The sequence below is a fragment of the Ascaphus truei genome, chromosome 8 (assembly GCF_040206685.1).
Source record: "Ascaphus truei isolate aAscTru1 chromosome 8, aAscTru1.hap1, whole genome shotgun sequence".
Lineage (NCBI taxonomy): Eukaryota > Metazoa > Chordata > Amphibia > Anura > Ascaphidae > Ascaphus > Ascaphus truei.
The window spans coordinates 51,180,550-51,205,203 of NC_134490.1; the positions used below are offsets into that span (position 1 = coordinate 51,180,550).

The window sequence follows — 24,654 nt, forward strand, 5'->3', positions numbered from 1 at the left end:
GCGCTACATAAATAAAGATATAATACATATCATTCCAAATCTGGCACAGCTTTTAATGCTAATCAAAGATTGGGTGGAGGGGGAGGAATAACAGGTCCAACCTCTGAAACTGATACACCCCATTAATACGTCTGATACACTACAAATCACAAGATGCGGTACTGTTAAAAAACAGCAGGACACAATAACAACAAGAGATGTATGTTCTATATGTATATATGTACCACTTAGATTGTAAGCTCTTCGGAGCAGGGACTCCTTTTCCTAATGTTACCTTTATGTCTTAAGCGCTTATTCCCATTATGTTATATTATTATGTCACGTGTATTACTGCTATAAAGCGCAATGTTCATGGATGGAGCTATATAAATAAAGATATACATACATGTTCTATATGCCTGTCAGCATTAACGTTACAGTAAAACTGAGCTTCATACATATCCCTGAGATGAGTGTTTGTATTGTATTTACATTGTGTTGTCAATGTGTACAGAGGTGTAAGACCAGCACAGACGGGGCACTCTGGTAATAAAGACTACGTATGCTATACACGTGTCTCGTTGTGAACACACTTCTCTTGCACCAAGTTGTTTGAGTCTATTTTAAACCTCCTTCACTTGCATTTGATTTGTGGAGGGTTCATATGGAGCATTTACAGTCCCTGTGCCAAAGTCTGAGTGGGTGGGCTGCCTAGCCAGAGCACTCAATACTGAGGAGCACCCGAATGTATTGTTACCTATCCACTAGTGCATTCAAATAGGCCAGCACATCAGAGTAGCAGGCAGCAAGCACATATAATGGGATGTACCAACTTTTGCATTCAGGGTCACATCCCTACTTCTTGTTTGCAATGTTATTTTTTGATATGTAACTTATAGACCAGGGGTGGTCAACTTCAGTTCTCAAGGGCCACCAACAGGTCAGGTGTAAGGGGGTCACCCCCGGTTCCCTTGATCTTCCCTTGCCCCCTGCCTTACCTCTGGGGCAGTGGGGGAAGGGAACGGCGACTTCTCCCGGTTGGCGCCGCCATCTTGGCCGGCGCTGTCGGGGTCCTGGTGCTCACGCGTGCGCGGGCAACATCGGGCGCCATCTTGGAGGTGGCGGGAGGCTTAGGAGCACCTCCACGGCGGGCACCGCCACATTGGGTATGCTCGCGCATGCACGGAGAGCCGCGCATGCGCAGATAGCTGCGGCAACCATCTTAGCACAAGTAGGAGAGGAGCGGAGGAGCGCGTGCGGCGCAGCGGGCCCCAATAGTTTGCGCAGGTGCAGAGAGGCATTGCGGCGGCCATTACAGGTAGCACAAGCTCAGAAAGAGAGGCATAGGCAGCCATTAGCTAGCAGCCAACGCGGTCCTCATAGGGAAAAGCCTCACAGGGAACTACAACTCCAAGCAGGCTTAGAGCAGGTGAGTCAGATGATTGCAGGCAGCCAATAGTGTTTGCAGCTTCCCCTGCAGAGAGTAGATACATTGTATGGGCAATGTGCTGGAAGTCAGTCAGACTGAGGAGACAGTGGGGGAAGGAAGGGGGAAGAGAGCTGCGAGCTTCTGCCCTAGGCCAGAAGTACCCCGGGCTACAGTTGAGGCCCTGACTCCCCACTAGTGAGGGTGGGTGTTCATAGGGACAGGCCCTTAGGTAAGGACCCTGTGCCTCTTCAGCTGTGTGCTAGGCAGGGACCTAGTGATAGTGTCCGCGGCAGTTAGTGCAGGGAAGGAGAGTAAGGCCTCGGACACGCTTATCGCTGGTGTGCTGATGCGCGCTGAGGCTCAGGGAAAGCGGGTGCTTTCCCTGGCCTTGCGGTTGCTTACCGCAAGCGCTCTCAGCAGGCCGTCAGGGGGCGGTCCGGGGGCGGGCCAGTTACGTCACGGAGCTGGTTCGCCCTCATTGGGCGAACCGCTCACGTGACCGGCCTGTCTCGCCGGCAAGCGGGGGAATTTTAAATTCCCCTAAGACCTGCGCTTCCGCAAGCGCACGAAAGCGCAGGTGAGCCCCTACTTAAGCCGCTTTAATTGCGGCTGTAGGGGCTCAGTGCTGAGCGGGAGCGCGCGTCAGCACGCTGCCACCAGCAAGCGCCAAACATGGCCAAGGCCTAAGAGGCCCTGCTGCAGTTCCTTAGTGCAGGGACCCAGTGATAGTGGTTGCTGCAAGTTCATGTAAGCTGTGTTGCTGATCCAGAGACTCTCCTTACGGTGGGACGTCCGTCTGGACCCCATCCCACGCGGAGGTACAGATCAGCGCTGGACCAAGCAGATCCGGTAGATCCTTTGCGAAGACACCCAGGTGCAGGGGCACCTGGGCAGGTATTTACACCCTTCCACACGTGCACCAACTTTACCTCGCTCCTCACATGTGACAGGCCTGTTCACACACTTGGGTGGGCTTGGACTCTCTGGACACGGGGTTGGGAAGGGGGTGTAAGGGTATAGCCCAGTTAAGGGCAAGGTATAGCCCCCAGCTAAAGGTAGAAGGTGGCCTATATATATTGTTGTGTATGCTGATGTGTATTATGTTATGTTATGTATAGAGCTGTTGATACTCTGTAGTATGATACTGTATGTTGTGTTGCTCGTCCAGTGAACCTTTTAGCTATAACCCTGGTGTGTGTGGTTTCTGGGTGGGTTCCTATGCTAGGGCCATTCTACATTCCTATAGAATCCTACATAGGTGGAGGAGCTGACTGATGAGAACGTTCCAGAGAAGCACCCCAGGTTCCCATCAGCGGAAGCTCAGGCCTCCTGTGAACCTGCAGGTATACGCACCACACCTGGTAACATATAGGTTTCCCCTCGCATGCACTCTATATGTGATTGGGTGGGGGAAAACCCATTGAACAGGTTATAAGGATATCCCTGCTTCAGCACAGGAGGTTCAATCAGTGGTTAAGTCTTTGATTAAAGCTGCAGTTCAGTCTTTTTTTTATTTTTTATTTATTTTTTTACTTCAATAGTTTCATGTGGGCAATCGCTAATTACCTAAAGAACTGCATAGCTGCCGGTCAATTCGTTCTCCGTCTATTGATCGGCAAAGTTTGGCGACATCTTTAAATATGGGGAATGTAAATCGTTGCTATAGGAACAAGCATGCTTGTTAAAATAGAATACAAGAAAATTGGTCTTTCAAAGTTGTTTTTTTTTAAAACAGAAAATGCTAAAAGTATTTTTTCTTACTACAGAACTGATTTATTAAAAAAAACACACATGCAGGATATTGCCTGAACTGCAGCTTTAAGGGGCCTATGCAGAGAGCAGCGCTAGAATAAATTGGAGAGTTTAAGAAAAAGTAGCTTTAATGGAGAGTTTTTTTCTCCATATGCAGAAATGGGCGAAATCCGCTATTTTTAGCATTACTGCATGTGGAGAATTGTAAATGAGGAGATGCGCGCAGCTGAAAGGGGGAAAAAAAAAATCACGCATTTTTTTTTTTCCCTATAGCCGGCGAGCTCCTGCTTCTTGCCAACTTTAGTTGGCGGAGAAAATTGGATAAAATCGCGCCAAAAACAGCCGCTAGATGGCGAGCGCGCCTTTCTGAATTCGGATATTTTTCAGACTGGCGAGATGTAGTTTCTCGCCAGCCGCGCGGCGAGATTTTCAAATAGAAAAAAAAATGGCGCTTTTTTCCTAACTCGCCATTTTCAGCTGTTTTTAGCGCGATTTTCACCGGAAAATGGCGAGGTTGCAAATAGCGCTGCTCTCTGCATGAGGCCCTTAGTCACTAATGAGCCACCTGTGCTGAAACAGGGATATCCTTAAAACCAGACTTTTTGGTGGCCCTTGAGGACCAAAGTTGCCCAATCCTGCTATAAACAAAAAGGATTTTAGTGGCATAATTACGAAGTAGTTTCTGTGATAAGACACTTGGGCTGTAAGGTGACTTCCAGTGCCGGAAGGTTTATGCTTCGTATATAGAGGCCCTATTGTACTTGTAAACATACTTCCAAGGAACTTACATAACCGCCTTGGTTTGTCACCTTAAAGCAGCACCCATCCCCAAGAACACAACACCCACTTATTTCCCAATATTTTACCAGGAAGGTCCTCTGGGGCCAAGCTCAGGAGACGCCATCATTGCCTACAGATTTAACTGTTAATCATTTTCCCGAATGATGCTGCCATTGTCGATTGATTGTCGGAGCAAAGATCATCACCCTGTAGGTCACCAGGAGATATAAGGTTAAATATATTGGCTACTGGGGGGACCCAAAGGATCAGAGTAAGGCAGCACGTATAGTGCCCGCGACGGCAACGCGACGCGTGACGTCACCCGTCGCTGCTAGCGAAAGTTGTATTTCGCTTTGCGGTGGCGTCGCGGGCGAACAGGCCATTGATTGGTTCAGGGCCTGTCACAGGAGGGGACAGCCCCTGAAAAATCAAATATTGCCGACTTCAAAACATCGTGTCGCCACATCGCTTTGTCGCCGTCGCGCTTACTATAAGCACACGCGGCGGCGACAATGCATTTATTTTCGGGCGACGTCGCGTCGCCGGCACTATAAGCGCGGCCTTACAGTTCAACTGTATGGAAACCATCCTAGTCCAAAAAATGTATATGTATATATATAGATATATAGATATATAGATAGATAGATAGATAGATAGATTATATATATATATATATATATATATATATATATATATATATATCTATCTCCAGTGCTGGGCTGTCTGCGAGGAGGAACTTGCGGCTACAGGGTATGTGCTTCAGGGCACTCCCGTGGCTCCCTGCACTTGCTGGACTCAAAGTTTGCATCCGTGGGTCATTAACCCTATAGAGCTCTGCTTTGCCAGCTTGTTCCCCTGCTACATACATAGCTTTAACATAGTTTTGGTCTTTTGGCTCACAGCCTAACCACATTCAGCTCAGATATTCAGTGATAGTCTGTTACTGTGTATCTCAGGGATTCAGTCGCAGGGTTGAGGGAAGTACCAGGTGACTACGGTCTTCCTGGGAACGGGCCTGAAGAAGGGGTTTCCATACCCCGAAACGTTGCCCCCCCCCATGGTCTGGACTTTTAACCCCCCCCTGTGTGTCCTCCCCCCCCCCCTTCCCTGTCTTTTTCCCTGCCTTAGTACATAGTGCTCTTTTTGGTCCTTGTTTGACCATTGTGTGCATCATACGTGCATCATTAAAATTTTCCTTTGGCTGATCCATTTACTCTTTGCTTTTCTATTTGAGTGCTGGGAACATTTGAGTGTTAAATACATTATAGCAGGTTCACCTCTGCTTCACTTGTCACAGCCTGTTTCTGTGACTGAATCCAGCCTGCAAATCCCTCACATTCCTCCTGCTCTGTCCTGAGGAAGGAACCCCCCCCCCCACCTCCCGCTCCCTCCCCAAGAACACACTTATATCCCAAATATTTCATCAGGAAGGTCCACTGGAGTCAAACTGTTGAAGGCCAAGCGCGCCGCTTATAAATGTAACTTTGTATCGTTTTCCCAATGATGCTGCCACTGTCGGTTGATTGCCGCGCCCCCTCCACCTCCATTAACCGCTGACTAATAGCTGCTTTCTGGCCCTGCTGTCTCCATGGCAACCACGGGTCTGTTTTACTAAAGTACGCCCATCTCATAAAGCTGCAATTCACGTCACTTTGCTGACGTGGCATTTTTACAAGTATTGCCATGTTCTCTGCAATGATTCATTTCCAGTTTTTTTTAATGCCTCATTACAAGATACCTGATTGTGCCATGAAAGTTTTTTGGGGGGGTTAGCAGTATACCACATCCGCTTCCAATTTGGGAGTTTCAGCTGGAACACTTTTGGAGGCGTCAAGCAGCACGTTAATCATAATGAGATGTCAGAACTGCCCATCATATTGTATCCTGTCGTAAACTAGACTAGGACGGAGGCTCCCAGGCCAACAATTTGTATCAAACGGGATTAACAAGATTCTTAGATTTGATGCAACTGTAAGCGCAGAATTAAAAAGTAAATGTGTTTTTGCAATGGATCATGGATCACAAGGATCTGCTGCTGGCTTTGTAACTTCTTTATGCAATCTACTGAAGCTTCAAAATCTTGGTGTCCAGACATCTAGTTGAAGCCTTCATCATTTCTTATTGTGAACCGCAATCGTTAAATAGTTACACAAAACGGTGCCATCTCTGCATACCTCATCTCTCCCTAAATTCAGGTTGGCGCGCTCTTGAGATGAAGAAGCAGTGATAAGACGCTGATCGGTTATGTAAAGAATGCTGCTCAAAAGCAGCCCCGAGCTGTTATGTAGGACAGGACGGGTAATTTCAGCTGTCTCCTCTGTAATACAGCTGTGCAGAGATCTTTAATCATATTTGTGCTAGAGCGGCTTGCAACTTTTTTTCTGTGTGGGAATTAAATAATCTGCATGTCTGACTCTGGCCACAATATATATATAGGTATATATAGGTCCCAATCACAGTGCATCTTAAACAAACCAGTGAAATACCTATATCTCTTGAAAAAAGGGTCATTTAGTTTAACCCTTTGGCCAAAGCATTATAAGCCTGCAAGCCACTTCAAGGCATGACCAGATATCGCAGGTCCTAACACTAACTGATTAAAATTCTTATTTACCTGAATAATTACAGGAAGAATAATCTGCATTGGATCTGTCACAACCAGCTGCATGAAAAGACCTGTACATATGGAAAGTGAGGAGGGGCGATCTTAAAACCTGGGGAGGAGGGGCCACTAACCTCCAAAACAGCTGAGACCAAAGTTAATAAACATATATTTTTGTCTCCCTGCAGTAGTGCTACAAATCGCTTCTGTATGTGCACATGTAGCTCCGCTACTTCGACATCATCGGATCGCTTTGCAGTTTCTGGTATAATTGAGGCATTAAGCTGGTAAATTCCGGGCATTCTTGAAATCCCTGCTCTCTGATTGGTAAAAATTCTGGGCATTATCCAATCAGTAATGGCCTGGAATTTTTGGCACCCTGCCAAGTTTTTCAGCCAATCAGCTTTCAGTCCTCATCCATACAGAGTGAAATTAGCTCTCAGTCAGGGGAGCTGATTGGACAGGAGGCAGCAGCAGGCACTGACTCCACCCCCTCCTTGCCTGCAGAGAGCACTATGGAGCAAGATTTGTCTGTCTGCTGAGTGTATTGTGGACTAGAGGGGGGCAGCAGAGTGTTTTGTTGGGTGTGTAGAGGGGGCTGCAGTGTGTGTCTTCAGTGTGTGTTTTGTAAGTGGAGGAGGGGTGCAGAGTGTTTTGTTGGTGTTTGTGTGTGTCTGCAGTGTGTGGGTTTATAGGGGGGCTGCTGTTGTGTGTTTTGTGAATGTAGAGGGGGTAGCAGTCTATTTGTTGGTGTGTGTGTGTGTGTGTGTGTGTGTGTGTGTGTGTGTGTGTGTGTGTGTGTGTGTGTGTGTGTAGGGCCACCAACAGGGGGGGTCAGCCGGGGTTGGTTAAAAAAAAAATGGCCTTCATTTTTGCTCCCCCTGCAGTAGGGGCCCGGGCGGCCGTTCCTTATCCTGCGCTCTCCCTAACTCCCCAGCCACGCTCCTCAGCCCCTCCCACCGTCCCCAGCACCCCTCCCCCCCACCGTCATCCCCTCGGCTCCCCCTACTGTAGGGGCTTGGGCGGGCCTTAACCGAGATGCACAATATATTGCCCTGCAGAGAGCATGACTAGTTAAGTGTTTGAAGGGTCCTTGGTCTGTTATTCTCAAACACCTTTAAGGGAAAGTGTACCGAATCTTGTTACTTTAGGGTGTGCAAACTTTTCTGTCTGTGCCCCCTACCTGCTCTCCCCCCCTCCTTACCTGCTCTCTGGCATGGGTGGCGTCAAATATGATGTCACTATGTTGCGTTGCCATGGCAACGCATTGTCATTTGATGCCGCTTTGCTGGGGAGCAGGTAAGAGGGAGTAACAGAGTCCTCACACGCTCCCCCGGCATTTAATTTAAATGTTGTGGCGAAGAGGGTAAGGCCTCTGTAAGCGCTGCCTCCCCCACCCCCCACACAAAATCTTGAACCCCCCAGTTTGCACACCCTTGCTTTAGGCAGGTACAGGCTGTATTCATTTCCTGGATAAGAGATTACTGTCAGATCACTTGGTCCATCAAATCTGCCCATTTTCCTAATTTCTTCAAGATGCTGACCCCATGAGATCTTTATATTGGATCCTTGTGTCTGTCCTAACCATTACTGACCATAACCGACCTTAGCATAAATATATAAACTGGCAAAAGATCTCATTGTAGTTTTACAGCGGGGCAGGAAAATGGACAGGAGACCTGAACAGTAACATTAGGAAGCATAAATAAAAAAAAAACAAGAATCACCACCACATGTAAGAAAGTAAAGTAATTGAATGGCATGTTCATAGCAGAATGTGTGGGGTTGATACCCGGTAGCCTCATATGCTGCCTGAAAGATGTACAGGGCTGGATTCACATCTCATAGGAAGAGGCTTCAATCTTCCTGCATGTGAAATAGATGTAATAATCTGATATGTCAAATGTAACAGTGTATTTCTCATATGGCCAAGCTAACAGGCTTGCAGCTTCTTTCCAAAAGTCAGAACCCACAATGTCCCCCACGGCGGATTATTCCCTGTGTGGGATCTCCACTCAGCCATCACATATCTCTCAGTCTCTAAGGCAGGGGTGAGCAACTCCAGTCCTCAAGAGCCACCAACAGGTTAGGTGTTCAGGATATCCTCATTTCAGCACAGGTGGCTAAATCTCAGACTGCCCCACCTGTGCTGAAGCAGGGATATCCTGAAAACCTGACCTGTTGGTAGCCCTTGAGGACTGGAGTTGCCCACCCCTGGTCTAAGGCCTTCCGTTGCTTTGCATGATAATAAAATCACAGTGAGCAGTATCACACTAGATTTGGGCAAAATATAACCATGGTGTTTTGCACACAGATACCAGCAGCAACTTACACTGTTAATACTGTACGTACACTCAAATGAAAAAAGATACTAATAAAACAGACTTGTTCGGTCATACCTTAGTGCTACGTTACAATTTGGAAGTAGAAGTTTCATTTTCTAAGGGTTACAAGGTATCATGTGTGATTCGAAGCGTAATAAGGTCCTACGGGAATTAATGATCAAATAACACCTGATATGCAGACCCTTTGGGAGAGTTACCCACCTCTGGTAGTGCACTGGAGGTTAAAAACAAACACACTATGCAATTAACGTATGGAGAAGAACAGACGACGCAAATTATTATAAAGCACTTATTTATCCCAGACTTGCAATCAGGGCTACTGTGCCCGATTCCAGAACAAAATAATGAAAGGGTATATACTTTGAGTATATTATAAGAACAGAGAGTGACAGGCCCCTACCAAATAAATCCTCTTTTCACATTTGGAAGCTTAGTCAATAAAAACCTCAGTAGTGCAGGACTCTATCACGCTGATCACACAGCCACACAAGGGTTAACATTTGCAGTACATGTTCTCAACCTCAAATCCCCCCAACAGGTCGGGTTTTCAGGATATCCCTGCTTCAGCACAGGTGGCTCAATCAGTGGCTCAGTCAACAACTGAGCCACTGATAGAGCCACCTGTGCTGAAGCAGGGATATCCTGAAAACCTGAGCTGTTGATTGGGGTTTGAGGACCGGGGCTGCGAACCCCTGCAGTACAGTTTTAACATTTCCTGCTTTAGAAAGTGTAGGGTTAGTAGCAATGTGTTTAATTTTGAAAAGAAACGAGGGCTGCAGAAATCTCCCCTCCCTGGTCACACGCTCGTTACTTGTGAGACCTCAAAGTTGAACAAATATGAAAATAGAAGTGGCTTGTAAGGCCACGTCCATAGTGCAGGAGCGTGCGAGATGGAGCGCATGGCGTTGCGCGCGCCTCCCACCCGAGCGATGAGGGGAGTGGCGTGGGCTTGGCGTCGCAAGGCTGGTTCGCCCTCATTGGCTGAACCGCCCACGTGGACGCTGCCGTTGCTCGGCCGCCACGCCAAAAACATGAAAAAACTTGTCTTCTGAAAATTCTGCAGCGCCGTGGTGCTTTATCGCACACCATGGGCGGCCTCGTAGAGGAGCCGTCTCTTGGTCGCGGTCACTACGGACGAGGCCTAAGACATTAACAATCCAAAATTCCCTTCTCCAGACATCAGAACAGCCTTCCGAGCACATGCACAACATGTACAGCATGTTTATTCAATGGGTAACGCGCTACGAGACTAGTTCAGAGGCTACATGTGACATGCTGCTGATATTTGCGCCCTGATTCTATGCAAAAATTTCCCTTAACCTTCATAGGGATTAAAGCAGCAATACTACACCCCCCCCCCTTTGTTTTTTTCTAATTTGTAAAGCATGTGACAACGTGTAATTCTCCATTCTTACCTAAGCAGGTGATTGTTTGGTGCTCCTATTATAACTCTGTAAAAATCCTGATTGTGTGCCTAACAAAATGGCCGCCATTTAACTTTGCAGTCAGTGAAATGCTGCCGCTGATATGTATCATTATGTTATGTTTGGAACACAGCAACAGATCTGTTTGTGATACTTTGTTGTTAAAGGGCAGAGCTCAAAAAGGTGTGCGCCAGAGCCGGGTTCAAAAGAGGAAGTGGATATGTCTTTCTAAATGCTTGCTGTAGCAACCAAAGGATTATTAGTACTTTTTTTTAAAAAAATCATTAAAAATGGCATTAGGAGTTTAAAAAAAAAATGTAGACAGTATTATCTAATACTACAGAAGTGATTTATTTAAAAAGAAAAAAGACAAAGGATTTTTCAAGTTTTGACGCTTTAAATCCAGGAAAATCGGATTTCTCACACTTGATGCCCCTCGCATGGTCAGAGATATTAACACTACCACAGTCCTGGTGGATTTCATTGGTGGGAAATTAAGGCAAAACAATAACATTAGTGCACAAGCAAGTGAATCAACTAAAAGAGCTATTCAAAATAAGCTAACTCAGTACTGCTTCTTCAGCCTCTGCAAATATCCCGCACTGGGAGGCCAGCATTAGCATGATGCAAAGTGCCTGCACAAGGTCATGCGAAGAGAAGCAAGGTCACAGTGTCTCGTACAGCACATATACCAAGTGCTTTTTAGTGCAATTACGTGTGCCAAGGTTTATTTCTTTTTATTTATAAAGTATTTGGGCATGAAAAAAATACATTGAGTCACCTCTCGTTTTCAAGTAGGTCCTGGGCACAAAATAATGTTGACAACATTACATGTTTTCAAACTTGTTTAAAGCAGCCAAATATGTGCAATCTTATATGTTAAAAAAAATAAATGAAAAATAACAATTCTGTCGTATTAGAGAATAGTGACTGTTTTTTCCCCCAACTTTTAATGCCATTTTTTATGAGTTTTAAAGCATCCTTTGCTTTTTATAGGTTTTAGCCCACCTCCCTAGCAGTGCTAGATTTGTGCAACACTTTCCTGTTTGGGATAATTTGTTGCCAATGTTCACAGCCGTTTAAGCTGTAAACTGTAACAATAGATAATGTTACCTTAGTAATAAAGGGATACATTGTAGCTGCTGAGTTACACTGACAGAAGCAGCCATTATGTTAGGCACACAATCAGCATTTTAACAGATTTATAACAGGAGCACCAAACGATTGACAGCTTAGGTAAGAATGTAGAATTATACATTGCCACATGCTTTACATATACAAATAGTAAAAAAATGGAAACAAACTTGGAAAGTAGCATTGCTGCTTTAAAGTAGGAAAGGTGCAACAGCTGTTTCTGGCACTTGATACATAGCTACAACATTTTAAAGCTACAATACAAAGACGCCTCTTTCATTCACAGTATTATTGCTTCCTTAGTTACTCCATGTTCTCATTTGAAACGCGGCCACTGAATTGTACCCACGTCTCATAAACGGACATCTCTACTAATTATGCAGCAAAGACAACTTTGATCTCTGTGGCTTTGAGGGCCATGTTTGCCAAGTGGTGCTGATCCATAAGACCCCTTCCTGCACCAGAAGACACATTACGGGCCATTTTTGGGAATTGTCTGTGTCTTCTGGCGCTGGAAGGGGGTCTTATGGAATAGCACTGCTTAGTAAATATGGCCCCAAATGTTTCCAAAAGGTATGTGGCAATAGCTCTGGATTTCCGGACTTCCTGGGCACTTGCCACTTTAACTTCTTCCGTATCCAGAACATACGTTTTCAATATCTTTAATTCATTCTGGACCAGAATTGAAAATAAATAAACATGTCACATATAACACTGGCTCCAAATCAGAGAGAGACAGAAAATCAGTGAGACTCAACATGTCTGTCACAGTAAAGTTATAAAGTATATTTTAAAAGATAATAGTGCCCAGTCTGCAATAAATGTTATATCTGACAATATACAGTATCATCAAATAGAGAAATCTGCTGAGTGATTTCAGAATTATGTGTGGAATTAGTGTGTATATATAGATAGATAAAATAAAGATATTTTGCACAACTAAAACAATTCTTAAGAGGTATTATTACTCTTTATAAGATGGCAGTATTGTCTGCTGTGCTTGGGGTGAGTATGACAACGATAAAATGTAACATACTTAATGTTACAAATTTTACAACACTGATAAATGTAAAGATGCAAAGAGCTTACAGTCCACGGGGAAGAGAGCGAGAATATGAACATGTTCACTCCCCTCATCCTCACGCTACTACATCATTCACTTCCTTATTTTGACTTAAAGTGGTCCAACTCTACAAGAAATGTTGTACTTCCAGAGACTTTCCATGAATCACACTACGAGAGATTCCGCTTGTAGCTGCTAGAACATGGGGCGGCCGACTCCAGTCCTCAAGAGCCACCAACAGGTCAGGTTTTCAGTATATCCCTGCTTCAGCGCAGGTGGCTCAATCAGTGGCTCAGTCTTCAACTGCACCACCTGTGCTGAAGCAGGGATAGCCTGAAAACCTGACCTGTTGGTAGAGCTCTTGAGGACTGGAGTTTGGCCGCCCCTGTGCTAAATAGAGGCGAAAACTGTTCTTTAAAACAAAACTCTCTTTCTCCATCAGTACCAGACATAAAAGACAATAAGACTATGCATGTCCTTTAATTACACAGTACAACCAGGACACAACCCAGAATTTGATACACACACACACACACACACAATGCATATAATAAACATTTACATTAAATGACAAAATATACATTTACCTCCCAGCTAATGTTCCATCTGTGTGCCTTCCCTCTGCCTTGAATGTGAATTTAGAAGGCTTTCTTTTTTTCCCCTCTTGCGCCTGCAAATGAGAATTCCCCTGTCTGCCTCAAACTCAGGGACGGAGCAGCTTTTCATAGCCTGCTGCTATTACATAATGATGCCCCTCACACAGAGAGAGGGACACAAAATAGGCACCTTCTATTCGCTCGCCTGACAAAAACAGAACAGAGCAGTATAAAGAGAGAGAGGTGGGGCAGGATTTTCTGCCTGCTCATGAAACTCATTCTAGCAATGCCTGGGATGGCCAGGGGTGGGAGAAGGGAGGGGAGGCTATAGATTTAGGCAAAGAGGTGTGTGACCTACTGGATGATGCAGCAGACAGCTCCCTAAACCCTCAGGCATGGGTGTCATAGCATGGACTAGCAGTTTAGCAGGTTGGGCTAGGGAGAATGGATTCCACCAAACCCTCCAGGCAAGAGCTGAGCCATGTAGCTCAGTTTGATGGGAAATCAGTCAGTTGCTGGCCCCACTGGTAGTGATAAGGTTAACACTGCAGTACTTCCTCTCCCGCCCCCCCTCCCCCCCAAAAAAGAGGGGAGCACAAAGTCCCAAAACTTATTAAAAATACATGTTCTCATATTCTTTTTACTTTCCAACCCTCATTAGGAATCCTAGAAGAAGCACTTTTATTCAAGGCTTTGTTTCTAATACAGGGCTTAATGATAGGTGGCAGCCATTTTAAAAGTTGGCTCAAGGTGATAAACGTATAAGAAGATATTTCTGGAGGGCAGCAGCATAAGGATAAGAGGAAAAGGTCACTGCAGGAAGCATGGAAAGGCGGGTGTCTTCTGCTATATGAATCGCCCGAAAAATGTGTGCTGTAAAACTTTTTAAAGGGATTCCTTCAATTGGACTGAAAGTATTTAACCTTTACACTGCCAGAGAAGGCTTGCAACACATTGCTCCGCATCTACTGCAGTTCGCAACGCCGTGACATTATTAAGTGGTCACACGTGGCCTAATAGGCATTTTATAGCCAATGTAATTAAATGGGAGTATAAAATGGGTCATAAAATAATACATTGTCTCATCTCTTAATAACATGACGCCATCATAAATTACATCATGCCATTGTAATGTATTCTGGGCAAAATGACCTTATTTCAACATGTGTATAGAAGCTTTATCTTTAATTATTACGGCCGAGCGATTATGAAATAATTATTGATTAATGAATCACGTGTCATCAATAATTATTGATTATGAAATAATGAATCTCCTGATTATGAGATACTGGAAAACAGAATCTTTTGGACCCGTTTGGCAGAGAGGCTGTTTGCATTGGCAAAGGGATGGTATTCCAGTAGGAGAAGGTTTGAACGCACATTGGGCCATTGGCATCATGCAGAGTAAACGGGCGCAAATGGCGTCACGGTGACTGCGTGCCACTATGATCAGAGCTAAAATAAATGAATCCCAACCTCTTAGACTGGAGGTCGTAAAAGTGTCCGTGGACAAGATAAAGTGACCACCAGGCGTCAAAGTCCCACCCAAAATGCCTGTCAAGGGATCTGGCGTCTCTCACACAAAGCGTTTTGGGGTATAAATATTCAGGATTGAGATTTCAATTTATAGACTTATTCTGGGGGTACGGAAAGACGACCCTTCCCCCCGTGGAAACCTACACTAGGATTGCTAGTAACATATAGGTTTAATTTCTATTCTTTTATTTTAATAAACTAACCCTACTTTTACTGTATGTAATTTGGTAATCCTTTTTTTCTGTAACAAGCAGTGTAACACCCTTCTGTTATATTAAATCTAAAATGTAGTTAGTACTGTCTTTGAGCTATAATTCAACCTACTACCTTTGAAGCGACCGTCCTTCTTTTTGGACAAATTGGGAATTTGCAAATTGGGAATTTGTTCATCTTCCTGGGGGCGTAGGTACTCCAGGGGTGTAAGCCTTTAAATTAATTCTGGTGGTGGCGGCGGAAGCATAATTAGGGTGTAGTGCGTTTTCATTGTCAGCAGAGGTATGTGGAGAGATGTTGCAAATATACAACAATGTCTCACAATCCCCATTACTCTGGAGGGGAAAACAATCTAATAATAATAATGATAACTTTATTTCATATGGCGCTTTTCTCCCAATGAGCGCGTCACAATGACAGCATAGTGCGCGGTACGCAGCGCGTAGGAATGTTACACACACAGTCCATGCCCAGGAGAGTTTACAATCTGTGATTTTGGCACAGGGAGATAAAGGGACTTGCCCAAGGTCAAAAGGAGCTGACCCCGGGATTTGAACCAGGTAATTGTTCCCAGAGTCCGTGTCTGAGCAACTCCAACCTCCATCTAAGTTACAATCCCACATTGAAATCCCAATATTTCCGTCAGAATGGCTAACCAACTCTTCCTATTTAACAAGCTCTGAGACATTGCTAAAGGTATTATTTCTCTTTTCCCCTTGAGTTACATCTCAGCCCAAGTGCTGAGCAGATGAGATCATATTCCTCATCCTCAACAAAACTGGTCAGTTGGTCAGTTTGATTCTTTCCACTTTGGCCCTTACCCGGGACTCCGGGTAACAATACAAGCTGGTCTGCGTTCCTGTGAGACGCACGTATACAATAAGGAAATATTCCGATGTGCACTGTGAGAAAAGCCTCCCGTTCAAAGCCAGCAGGAAATGGCTGATTTTCAACTATTTCTTGTCCCCGTCCTGTGAGGGGCCCCGGGAAGGATCAGTGACCTCTGTTTCCTTGACAACGTGTTTTACGGCCCACATATAGATCTCATCGCTCGGAGCAAGACAGATTTATCCTTTTTAATCCACCGCTTTTGGTGTTAGATATTCTGTTAGAGATCTGCCTGTGAGGATAGTAATTTCTGCATTAATACATGGCGCAGGTGACCCACTTACAGTACTGTAGTAAGGATTCATGCATTAATTAATCCTTGGAATTGGGGTTTAACCATTTTTAAGGAGATATCTTATTTAAAAACTCCAACCAAACCAGAGATCCTTTTAAAGGAGGAATACTAGCGCTTTAAATATATATATATTTATTTTTTATTCCTTGTCACCGGATTGAAGCAGGGGGTCTCTGGAGCAGAACCCCGTTTATTTCAGCTCCTGGAGCCCCCTGCTTCTGGAGATACTTACGCCATAAAGGGCGCCGGCTGAGCTAACTGGGGTTTAAAGCTCCCGTGTCATGCGGGCCAATAGGAAGCCCAACCTGATGACGTCACGGCTCCCTATTGGCCAGCACGGCGCGGGAGCTCTGAAAAGCCGCCATAATGCCCGGGTAGCTGAGCAAAGCGGCAACCGGCATCCCCTACGGAAGTAAATATCTCGGGAAGCAGGGGGTCCCCGGAGCTGAAATTATTGGGGTACCGCTCCGGAGACCCTCTGCTTCAATCCGGCTTGGATTGCTGCTTTAAAGTGGACATTCAACCTACTTTCTTCTATATTTTGTAAAACGCACTTAATGAATAGACTAAAGGCATATAAGTAAAAAAGAAAACCCCACTTAGAGAAGACCTGCTGTGTGTACCGACTGTCCCGGTAACCCCTGCGGCTACGGTTCCGTAAATGTAAAGAAGGCAGTGTACACGTCAAACTGCCTTTCTAAAGGAATGAACGAGTTCTGCTGCTGTGCGCACTGGAGTAGGCTTGCAAAGTGTATTATCATAAAAGATTTCGTATGGCGGCGGGATATATTGCTCCGTATTTCCACTCTTTCTATTTCTATATGCCTTTTTTTAAAGGACATAGTGTAAAGTAATAAGCTTCCTTAGCTAGATTTAGTCACTCTTAAAGTAACTTATTAACTTATATATTACTTCTGAAAAGTATATATTTTTTTCAGACGGTATTTATTTTTCCACCCCTTTATCTCTTGGGCCAATACTGGCAGCATAACTAGTTTAAAGACCAAAAGGAAAAGAACGGTGTAAGAACACATTTACAACACGTTTACAAACACTAAAGAGATTCAGTAAAGATCGTCAAAACTTCCCAAAACATTTTAGTCACTATGAAAATATTAAATCAGTAATCCCATCTGCTTGGGTTTTTTTTTAGCAGGGGGATCCCCTCTAGCGCTAAGCAGAGTATTTTTTAGCTCTGAGGACCCCCAGATCCCCAAGATACTAAGCAGTGAAGTTACCGGTTTTAAATCTCCCTCCAGTAAAAGTCACACTTTGTTTTGCCTATTGGATGGCCATTTAAATCCCCTGGAAAAAACACGAAGTAACACTGGTCATTTCACCATTACAAAACCCCAGCAAGCTCTTTTTGGGAACCTCAGTAGCGCAGGACTCTATCACGCTGATCACTCAGCCACACAAGGGTTAACATTTGCAGTACAGGTTCTCAACCTCAAAACCTCCCAACAGCTCAGGTTTTCAGGATATCCCAGCTTCAACACAGATGGCTCAATCAGAGGCTCAGTCAAAGACTGAGCCACCTGTGCTGAAGCAGGGATATACTGAAAACCTGACCTTTGGGGGCATAAGGGCTGGAGTTGAGCGCCCCTGTTTGAATGATCCTTCAACAGGCTCCCCACCCTTCTTAGCTTGCCTCTTGTCATACATAGAAGATGCGCGTTTGAACCAAAAAACAGACAGTTCATCGTGCTCCTCCAACTAGCTCACGCAATTAAATGAGACCAAGAGACTCAGTTGCACTAATGTTTTATTCAATTATATCCTATTTTATTTGTAACAGCAAATAATCATTTTTGAGCAGATTCCCACGTCTCAGACAACTTCACAACCTGCCTCTCCCCATTATCTCTTAGCATACAATGCTTCCACTGCAGTCAGGGAGTCTGGGTAACATACATTTTATTGGTAACAAAAACATTATTTTATATAATATTCTTGAAAATGGCTCCAATAAATATAGTAACAAAAGGCTTGAAATAAGGCAACAGCTCCAAAAATGTTCTATTTATTTAGTAATAGAGACTGCACCTTTAAATAAAAGATGGAGTATGTTTGCTGTACATCCTCCATTAGCTGCACCCTCCTGCACTCTGCACACACAGTGACTTGGTCCTCAGACACCAGCATAGGAGACAAAAAGGTTTTCTCCTCTATACTGTATTGTATTGTTGTACTGCCACCCCCTAGTGGCAAACTGGGTGACCTAATCCTCTTACACAAGTGGGTGATTTACAAAACCATGGAAAAGTTACTATCTCAATAAGGATGTTTTGCAGTAACACAATACTATATGTACACCGCTAAGAAAGTAACTTCAGGTTCAACCCGGTGTTCATTAATGATCTTCCTACAGCTTGTAAGGGAGCCTCAGTACACATTGATGCGGATGACACAATCTTACATGCACACAGCCATAGCCTCTCTGACCTTGGACACATACTTCAATCTGACTTTGAAACTTGAACATTGGATTTCCCAAAACAAACTGTTTTTAAACACTGACAAGACTATAACAATGTAATTTGGGTCCAAGTCTAAATTTCTAAAGCTTCCAATGAAGGAGCTACAGATCAGAACCAACACTAATACTATCCTAGCCCCTGTACTAGTTTCAAATATTTGGGCATATGGTTTGACTCCCATCTAACATTTGGGTTGCACATAGATACCCTGCCATCCAAAACCTATGCCAATCTAGGTATACTATATAGGAACAAATCCTCCCTAAGTCTGCTGGTCAGAAAATGCATCGCACAGCAGATGCTGATGCCAATTATAGACTATGGAGACATAGTACTGCACCGACACACTTTATTCGAGCAAATACCCAGTATGTACCTGGCAGATACCTGGAATGAGCCGCTCCTCACCTCTGACAAGCCCCGTTACGTTTGCCTTCCCAGCCTGGGTTCATGCCTGGCTGACGGGCGGCTGATCTGTTAAATGATAATGATTAGGATTTAATAGGCTGCAATGCTTCGCGTGTCTACCAGATGGCATAAATTCATGAATTGTAATGCAGTATATATATATATACTGTGCAGTATTGCAGCCAGCGGGAATAAAATGCTTCAATCCCTGCCTGGAAAATAACCCAATGCACTCGGGCAGAAAACAGTCACAAACCTCAATACACCCGGGTATACCCGAATTCGTGGGACTAGCCAAGCTCGAATAAAGTGTGTCGCCAGTGTATATGGCACGGCACCCCAAACTCACCTTGGCAAACTTGATACCCTCTACAACTCAATATGCCGCTTTGTCCTCCAATGAAACTACTACACACATCACTGCGAAATGTTCAAAGAACTAGATTGGTCATCACTTGATAGATAAGAACTACCCACCTATCTGAACAAGCTCCTCGCCCCTACCATATGCAGCACTTATCTGAGATCTGACTCCAAAAGACTGTTCATGGTCCCAAGGCTCAACAAAGTATCCGTCCGCTCCTCCTCTTACCATGCACCCCAAAACTGGAACAACCTACCGGAGACTCTCACATCCACCACCAGTCTAAGTTCTTTCAAAACTAAAGCTGTCTCACATTTTAGTCTGGTCTGTAACTGTTACATACGCCTATAATATATATGATCTTTAACTGTGCATGCAATGTCGTGTACATAATGTAATGTATAACCCTTTTCACTCATTGTAACTATGTATTTGTAACAATGTATTTGTCATCATAACTCTGTGCCCAGGACATACTTGAAAACGAGAGGTAACTCTCAATGTATTACTTCCTGGTAAAACATTTGATTATTAAAATAAATAATAAATACATTGTAGAGGATGTGGGACTAATGCTAAAAACCTTAATTCCCAATACTCTGAAGTTTGTACTTAATGATGTTGTAAGCAAGTCTCTCAGGGGATATTTACTATATTCTCCTGGATTCAAAACTGGGGAGGGAACCGTAGGAAGCAGTGGGAGCCTGTGGGAAGCAGTAGGAGCACCTGGCAAGCAGTGGGAACCCGTGGAAAACCCACAGGAGTCCGTGGGAAGCTGTGGAAACCCGTGTGAGGCAGTGGGAACCCGTGGGAAAGTATTGCACCAGATTCATTAAAAGAAAAACTCCAATTCCATTCAATGGGATTCACTTTCTTTGCTTGTTGTGGGTTTTGCAGCCAGGTGACTTTAGCTAATAACCCCCCCCCCCCTAATGTGGCAGAGAGGACCATCTTAAATTCAATGGAGTCCACTGTCCACTGACTGCAAAACATTTGCACCATTTATTTTCCTTTCTGTATTCCTCCTCTCCTTGATTATAAACATATGAATGGATCCACCTTTGATTGTATTGTTACATAGTAGAGGAGGTTGAAAAAAGGCATACGTACATCAAGTTCAACGCATGCTAAATTGTAATGTTTTATTATGAATACAATTCACAAAATATGACTGGCATATAAAAAAAAATATTTAAAAAAAAAAAGGAAATGCACCAGACGTCTAATAGGAAAAACTCCTATTACGCCTATTTTTGTTTTATTTTTAGAAACATGGAGCTGTTTTTTGCACCAATTTTGAAGCCTCCAATATGTCTATTACTGCAGAGCGCCTCCTATTGATCACTAACCTAAGGGAGACGGGATCTAGGAGCAATTCCGTTTAGGGCTGGGGTGGCCAACTCCAGTCCTCAAGGGCCTCCCACAGGTCAGATTTTAAGGATATCCCTGATTCAGCACAGGTGGATCAATCAGTGCTGAAGCAGGAATATCCTTTGACTGATCCACCTGTGCTGAAGCAGGAATATCCGTAAAAGCTGACCTGTGGGTGGCCCTTGAGGACTGGAGTTGGCCACTCCTGGTGTAGGGGATCAATCACATTCAGAACAGGAGACAAGCCATTAGTGTACAGCACTGCCAAAACCTAGTTATGGAGAAGGAGCGGCTCAGTGAGTGACTGGCACTGTTTGAAGTAGAGGTACCTGGTTTGATTCCTGGTGACCTTGGACACGTCACTTTATCTCCCTGTGCCTCAGGCACACACAAAAACATAGATTGTAAGCTCTACGGGGCAGGGACTGTGCCTGCAAAATGTCTCTGTAAAGCGCTACGGAAATCTAGCAGCGCTATACAAAAACATGCTATTAATATTCTAGACACCGATAGTTTGTAGGGACTCACCTTGTTACCTGGTTGTGTTTAATAATTCTAATTATTATTTGCCAAATCACAAGGCTAAGACCTTCCGTATGCACATGTGCCAGGTCCTTTACAGACAATTTTAGAAACTGGTTACCTGCCACAAACTAACCGTCCGGTAGAAAACCCCTGAAGCACACATCCAGGATGAAAGAGTTGGGATGGCATACGGTTGTTTTTTGTTGTTGTTGTTGCACTGTACAAATGAAACTTCACATTTAACCATCTTATTCAGCAGGAGCCCAAACCGGTTTGTTTTGCAATGTTTTGCAGGCATCCAAGTGATGACGGTTAATATTGTGTTATCGGCCGTGAGCCTCCCGATTAACAAGCCGCATAGAACACAGGTAAAGCACAAGTGAGCTGTGAGCCTCCTTAACAACACACAAAACACACACAAGCCTAGACAGCGCTGGTACAGTGTGATAAGTTGTCCTTTCCGCAGCCCCCCCCCCCCCCCACCCCCCCCCCCTTTACACAGGAATTCAGCGATGAATCTGCACTTACCTCCAGCACTTTCCCGGTGATGAATTCGTGGCACGCCTCACATTTCACCCCAAACTGCAGCTGGTAGTCCTTTTCACAGTAAGGAGACCCATCCCTGGACAACAAGAGAGACAAATGGTATTTGTCCGTATAGGAAGTTGCACATTTAAAGGTTCACTCCGTCTCATTCTTTTCCAAACCCCGGGTTTTAAAATGTCTTTTGTTTTACCGTCTTACGCTGAATTTAAATGACTTTTTACATCAGCTGGACACTGAATAAACTTTGCGGAGGCTGGAATGCTTGACATGACTCCCTGGCAGTGCATGGGTTAATATATTTTACCAGGAAATATAAATGTCATTTCAAGTAAAACATTTATAAAGCCCACGTATATAGAGATATAGTTCAGTTCGTAGTGAGTGCAAATGTTAGACAGGCACGAAGGAACCCACAGGTTTTACTGGTGCAATCCCACTTAGAAGCAAACAGAACAATGACAGGTGGAACAGATGAAACTTTGGGGATGTCCGTGCTTTCAAAATAATTAGACAAGCATTTTAGATCAATTTTGAAAACTGTCATTGATTCTCTCGCTGCAAATCCAAAGTAATCCAATTTAAGCTGGTCCCCCTCCCTCTTAATCAGTTGGGGCACAGGATGCGACAACTCCCATAATCTCAATTTACAAATGTCACCAAACATGTCCAAGGCAACATTCAAAAATGGTTAATAACCCTGATCTATTAAACACGTTACTGCCACCAGTTCATTTACTTCTACACGGGGCTGCATGTTTAAACCAGTAATGCCATCAAATGAAATCCTTTAAGAAAAGCCTGCAGCACGCGGCAAAGAGGTGCGGGACCTGGCAGAACAGGAGTTAAATAATGCCTCGGATTTAATCAGATATGCGCCCAAAGATTAAGCACCGATTTATTCATTAGAGTCCATAAGTACATCTTTAAATGTTTATTTTTCAAAATCAGTTTGACTGTCAATATTTGTCGCCTAGAAACTGCCTTTTGCCTGGAGATTTAATAATGAATGTATCCTTGGGGGAGGACAGCGGAGAGGCATTGGGGGAGGGCGGAGGAGAGGCCTTGGGGGAGGGCAGAGGAGAGGCCCTGGGGGAGGGCGGAGGAGAGGCCTTGGAGGAGGGCGGAGGAGAGGCCTTGGGGGAGGGCGGAGGAGAGGCCTTGGGGGAGGGCGGAGGAGAGGCCTTGGGGGAGGGCGGAGGAGAGGCCTTGGGGGAGGGCGGAGGAGAGGCCTTGGGGGAGGGCGGAGGAGAGGCCTTGGGGGAGGGCGGAGGAGAGGCCTTGGGGGAGGGCGGAGGAGAGGCCTTGGGGGAGGGCGGAGGAGAGGCCTTGGGGGAGGGCGGAGGAGAGGCCTTGGGGGAGGGCGGAGGAGAGGCCTTGGGGGAGGGCGGAGGAGAGACCTTGGGGGAGGGCGGAGGAGAGACCTTGGGGGAGGGCGGAGGAGAAACCTTGGGGAGGGCGGAGGAGAGGCCTTGGGAGAGAGCAGCAGAGAGGCCTTGGGAGAGAGCAGCAGAGAGGCCTTGGGGGAGAGCGGAGGAGAATCTGGGAGAGTGCAGAGGAGAGGCCTTGGGAGAGGGCAGAGGAGAGGCCTTGGGAGAGGGCAGAGGAGAGGCCTTGGGAGAGGGCAGAGGAGAGGCCTTGGGAGAGGGCAGAGGAGAGGCCTTGGGAGAGGGCAAAGGAGAGGCCTTGGGAGAGGGCAGAGGAGAGGCCTTGGGAGAGGGCAGAGGAGAGGCCTTGGGAGAGGGCAGAGGAGAGGCCTTGGGAGAGGGCAGAGGAGAGGCCTTGGGAGAGGGCAGAGGAGAGGTCTTGGGAGAGGGCAGTGATTGAGCACACACAGGAGTTCTCAGATGGATCTGGTTCCACTGCTGATACCAGTCACAACACTCAAAGAGGAGGCTGCAGTATGAGCCCGTATTACACTCTCTTTTCTCAACATCTGCACTGAGCTGCCGTAGTCACACGCCTTTCCCAGAAGCTATTTAAGGAATGTATTGAAATGGTTTCCAGGAATTTGGCACTGCAGATATAGACCAGGATATAACCGGGGAGAACAGGATAAGCAGGTAATAGGACATGCAAGGTCTGCCCCTCTTGTTAGATAACGGGTGGCCTCACTACCATGTTGTGTTGGAGGATCCGGTGTCTTTAGAGACCTGGTTGGAGACTATGTACCAAGCAGCTCTTTCTGGCTTTGAACATGTCACTATTTTCCTGTTTTAAATGAGCATGTACAATTTCTAAGCAATACAAATGTAATGTAACTGTAAATAAAGAATAGAAATGACAGCAGAGCTGTTTGGCACCAATGTGACATTGTGACTATAGGGTACAAAAAGCATTTGCATGGCAGTGAAAAGAAGTCTGGTTTTTTTAATGCATTTATTCCCGACACTAAAACGACATGTTGCCTGAGTCTGCAAACTTGCCCCAATCTGCTGTTTCGCTGTAACTTGTGGAGAAAGCCCAAGCCGAATTCAGCATGTTTAGCTGAAACTGGCAGAATTCGATCGAAATTTGGAGTTTTGCCTGAAAATAATAGACCCTAAAATATGAGTTTTGCAAGAGATAAGCAAAACCCAAACTTCAGCCTGCGGAGACTTTTACTTGGCAAACTGCTTGCCAACTTCTAAAAAAAAAAAGTTAGATTTTTGGAGAATCAGAAAAAAAAATGGCACATTTCGCAAAGTTCGAAAGTGCGAACGTAAAGCTTGTACCGTGTAACGGCCATAACAAAACATTATACTGTGCTTCCATTCCCTGAGACATGATACCCATGCAACACAATGTAATGTCTGGATCAGGCGTGGCCAACTCCAGTCCTCAAGAGCTACCAACAGGTCAGGTTTTCAGGATATCCCTGCTTCAACACAGGTGGTTCAATTGAGCCACTTGAGCCACTCATTGAGCCACTTGTGCTGAAGCAGAGA

At 45.0% G+C, this 24,654-nt stretch overlaps 1 protein-coding gene across 27 annotated transcripts in view; it reads right to left on the minus strand.

Moving 5' to 3' along the window:
- Window positions 1-24,654, minus strand: part of ABLIM1 (actin binding LIM protein 1) — a 233,540-nt gene that overhangs the window by 81,672 nt on the left and 127,214 nt on the right. For all 27 annotated transcript variants that reach the window (XR_012803550.1, XR_012803546.1, XR_012803542.1 and 24 more), the window contains one exon: window positions 21,713-21,806. Coding sequence is in view for 8 of the 27 variants with exons in the window: in XM_075611978.1 (XP_075468093.1) it covers window positions 21,713-21,806 (94 nt within the window). In the remaining 19 variants the exon portion in view is untranslated. The remainder of the gene's footprint in view (window positions 1-21,712; window positions 21,807-24,654) is intronic.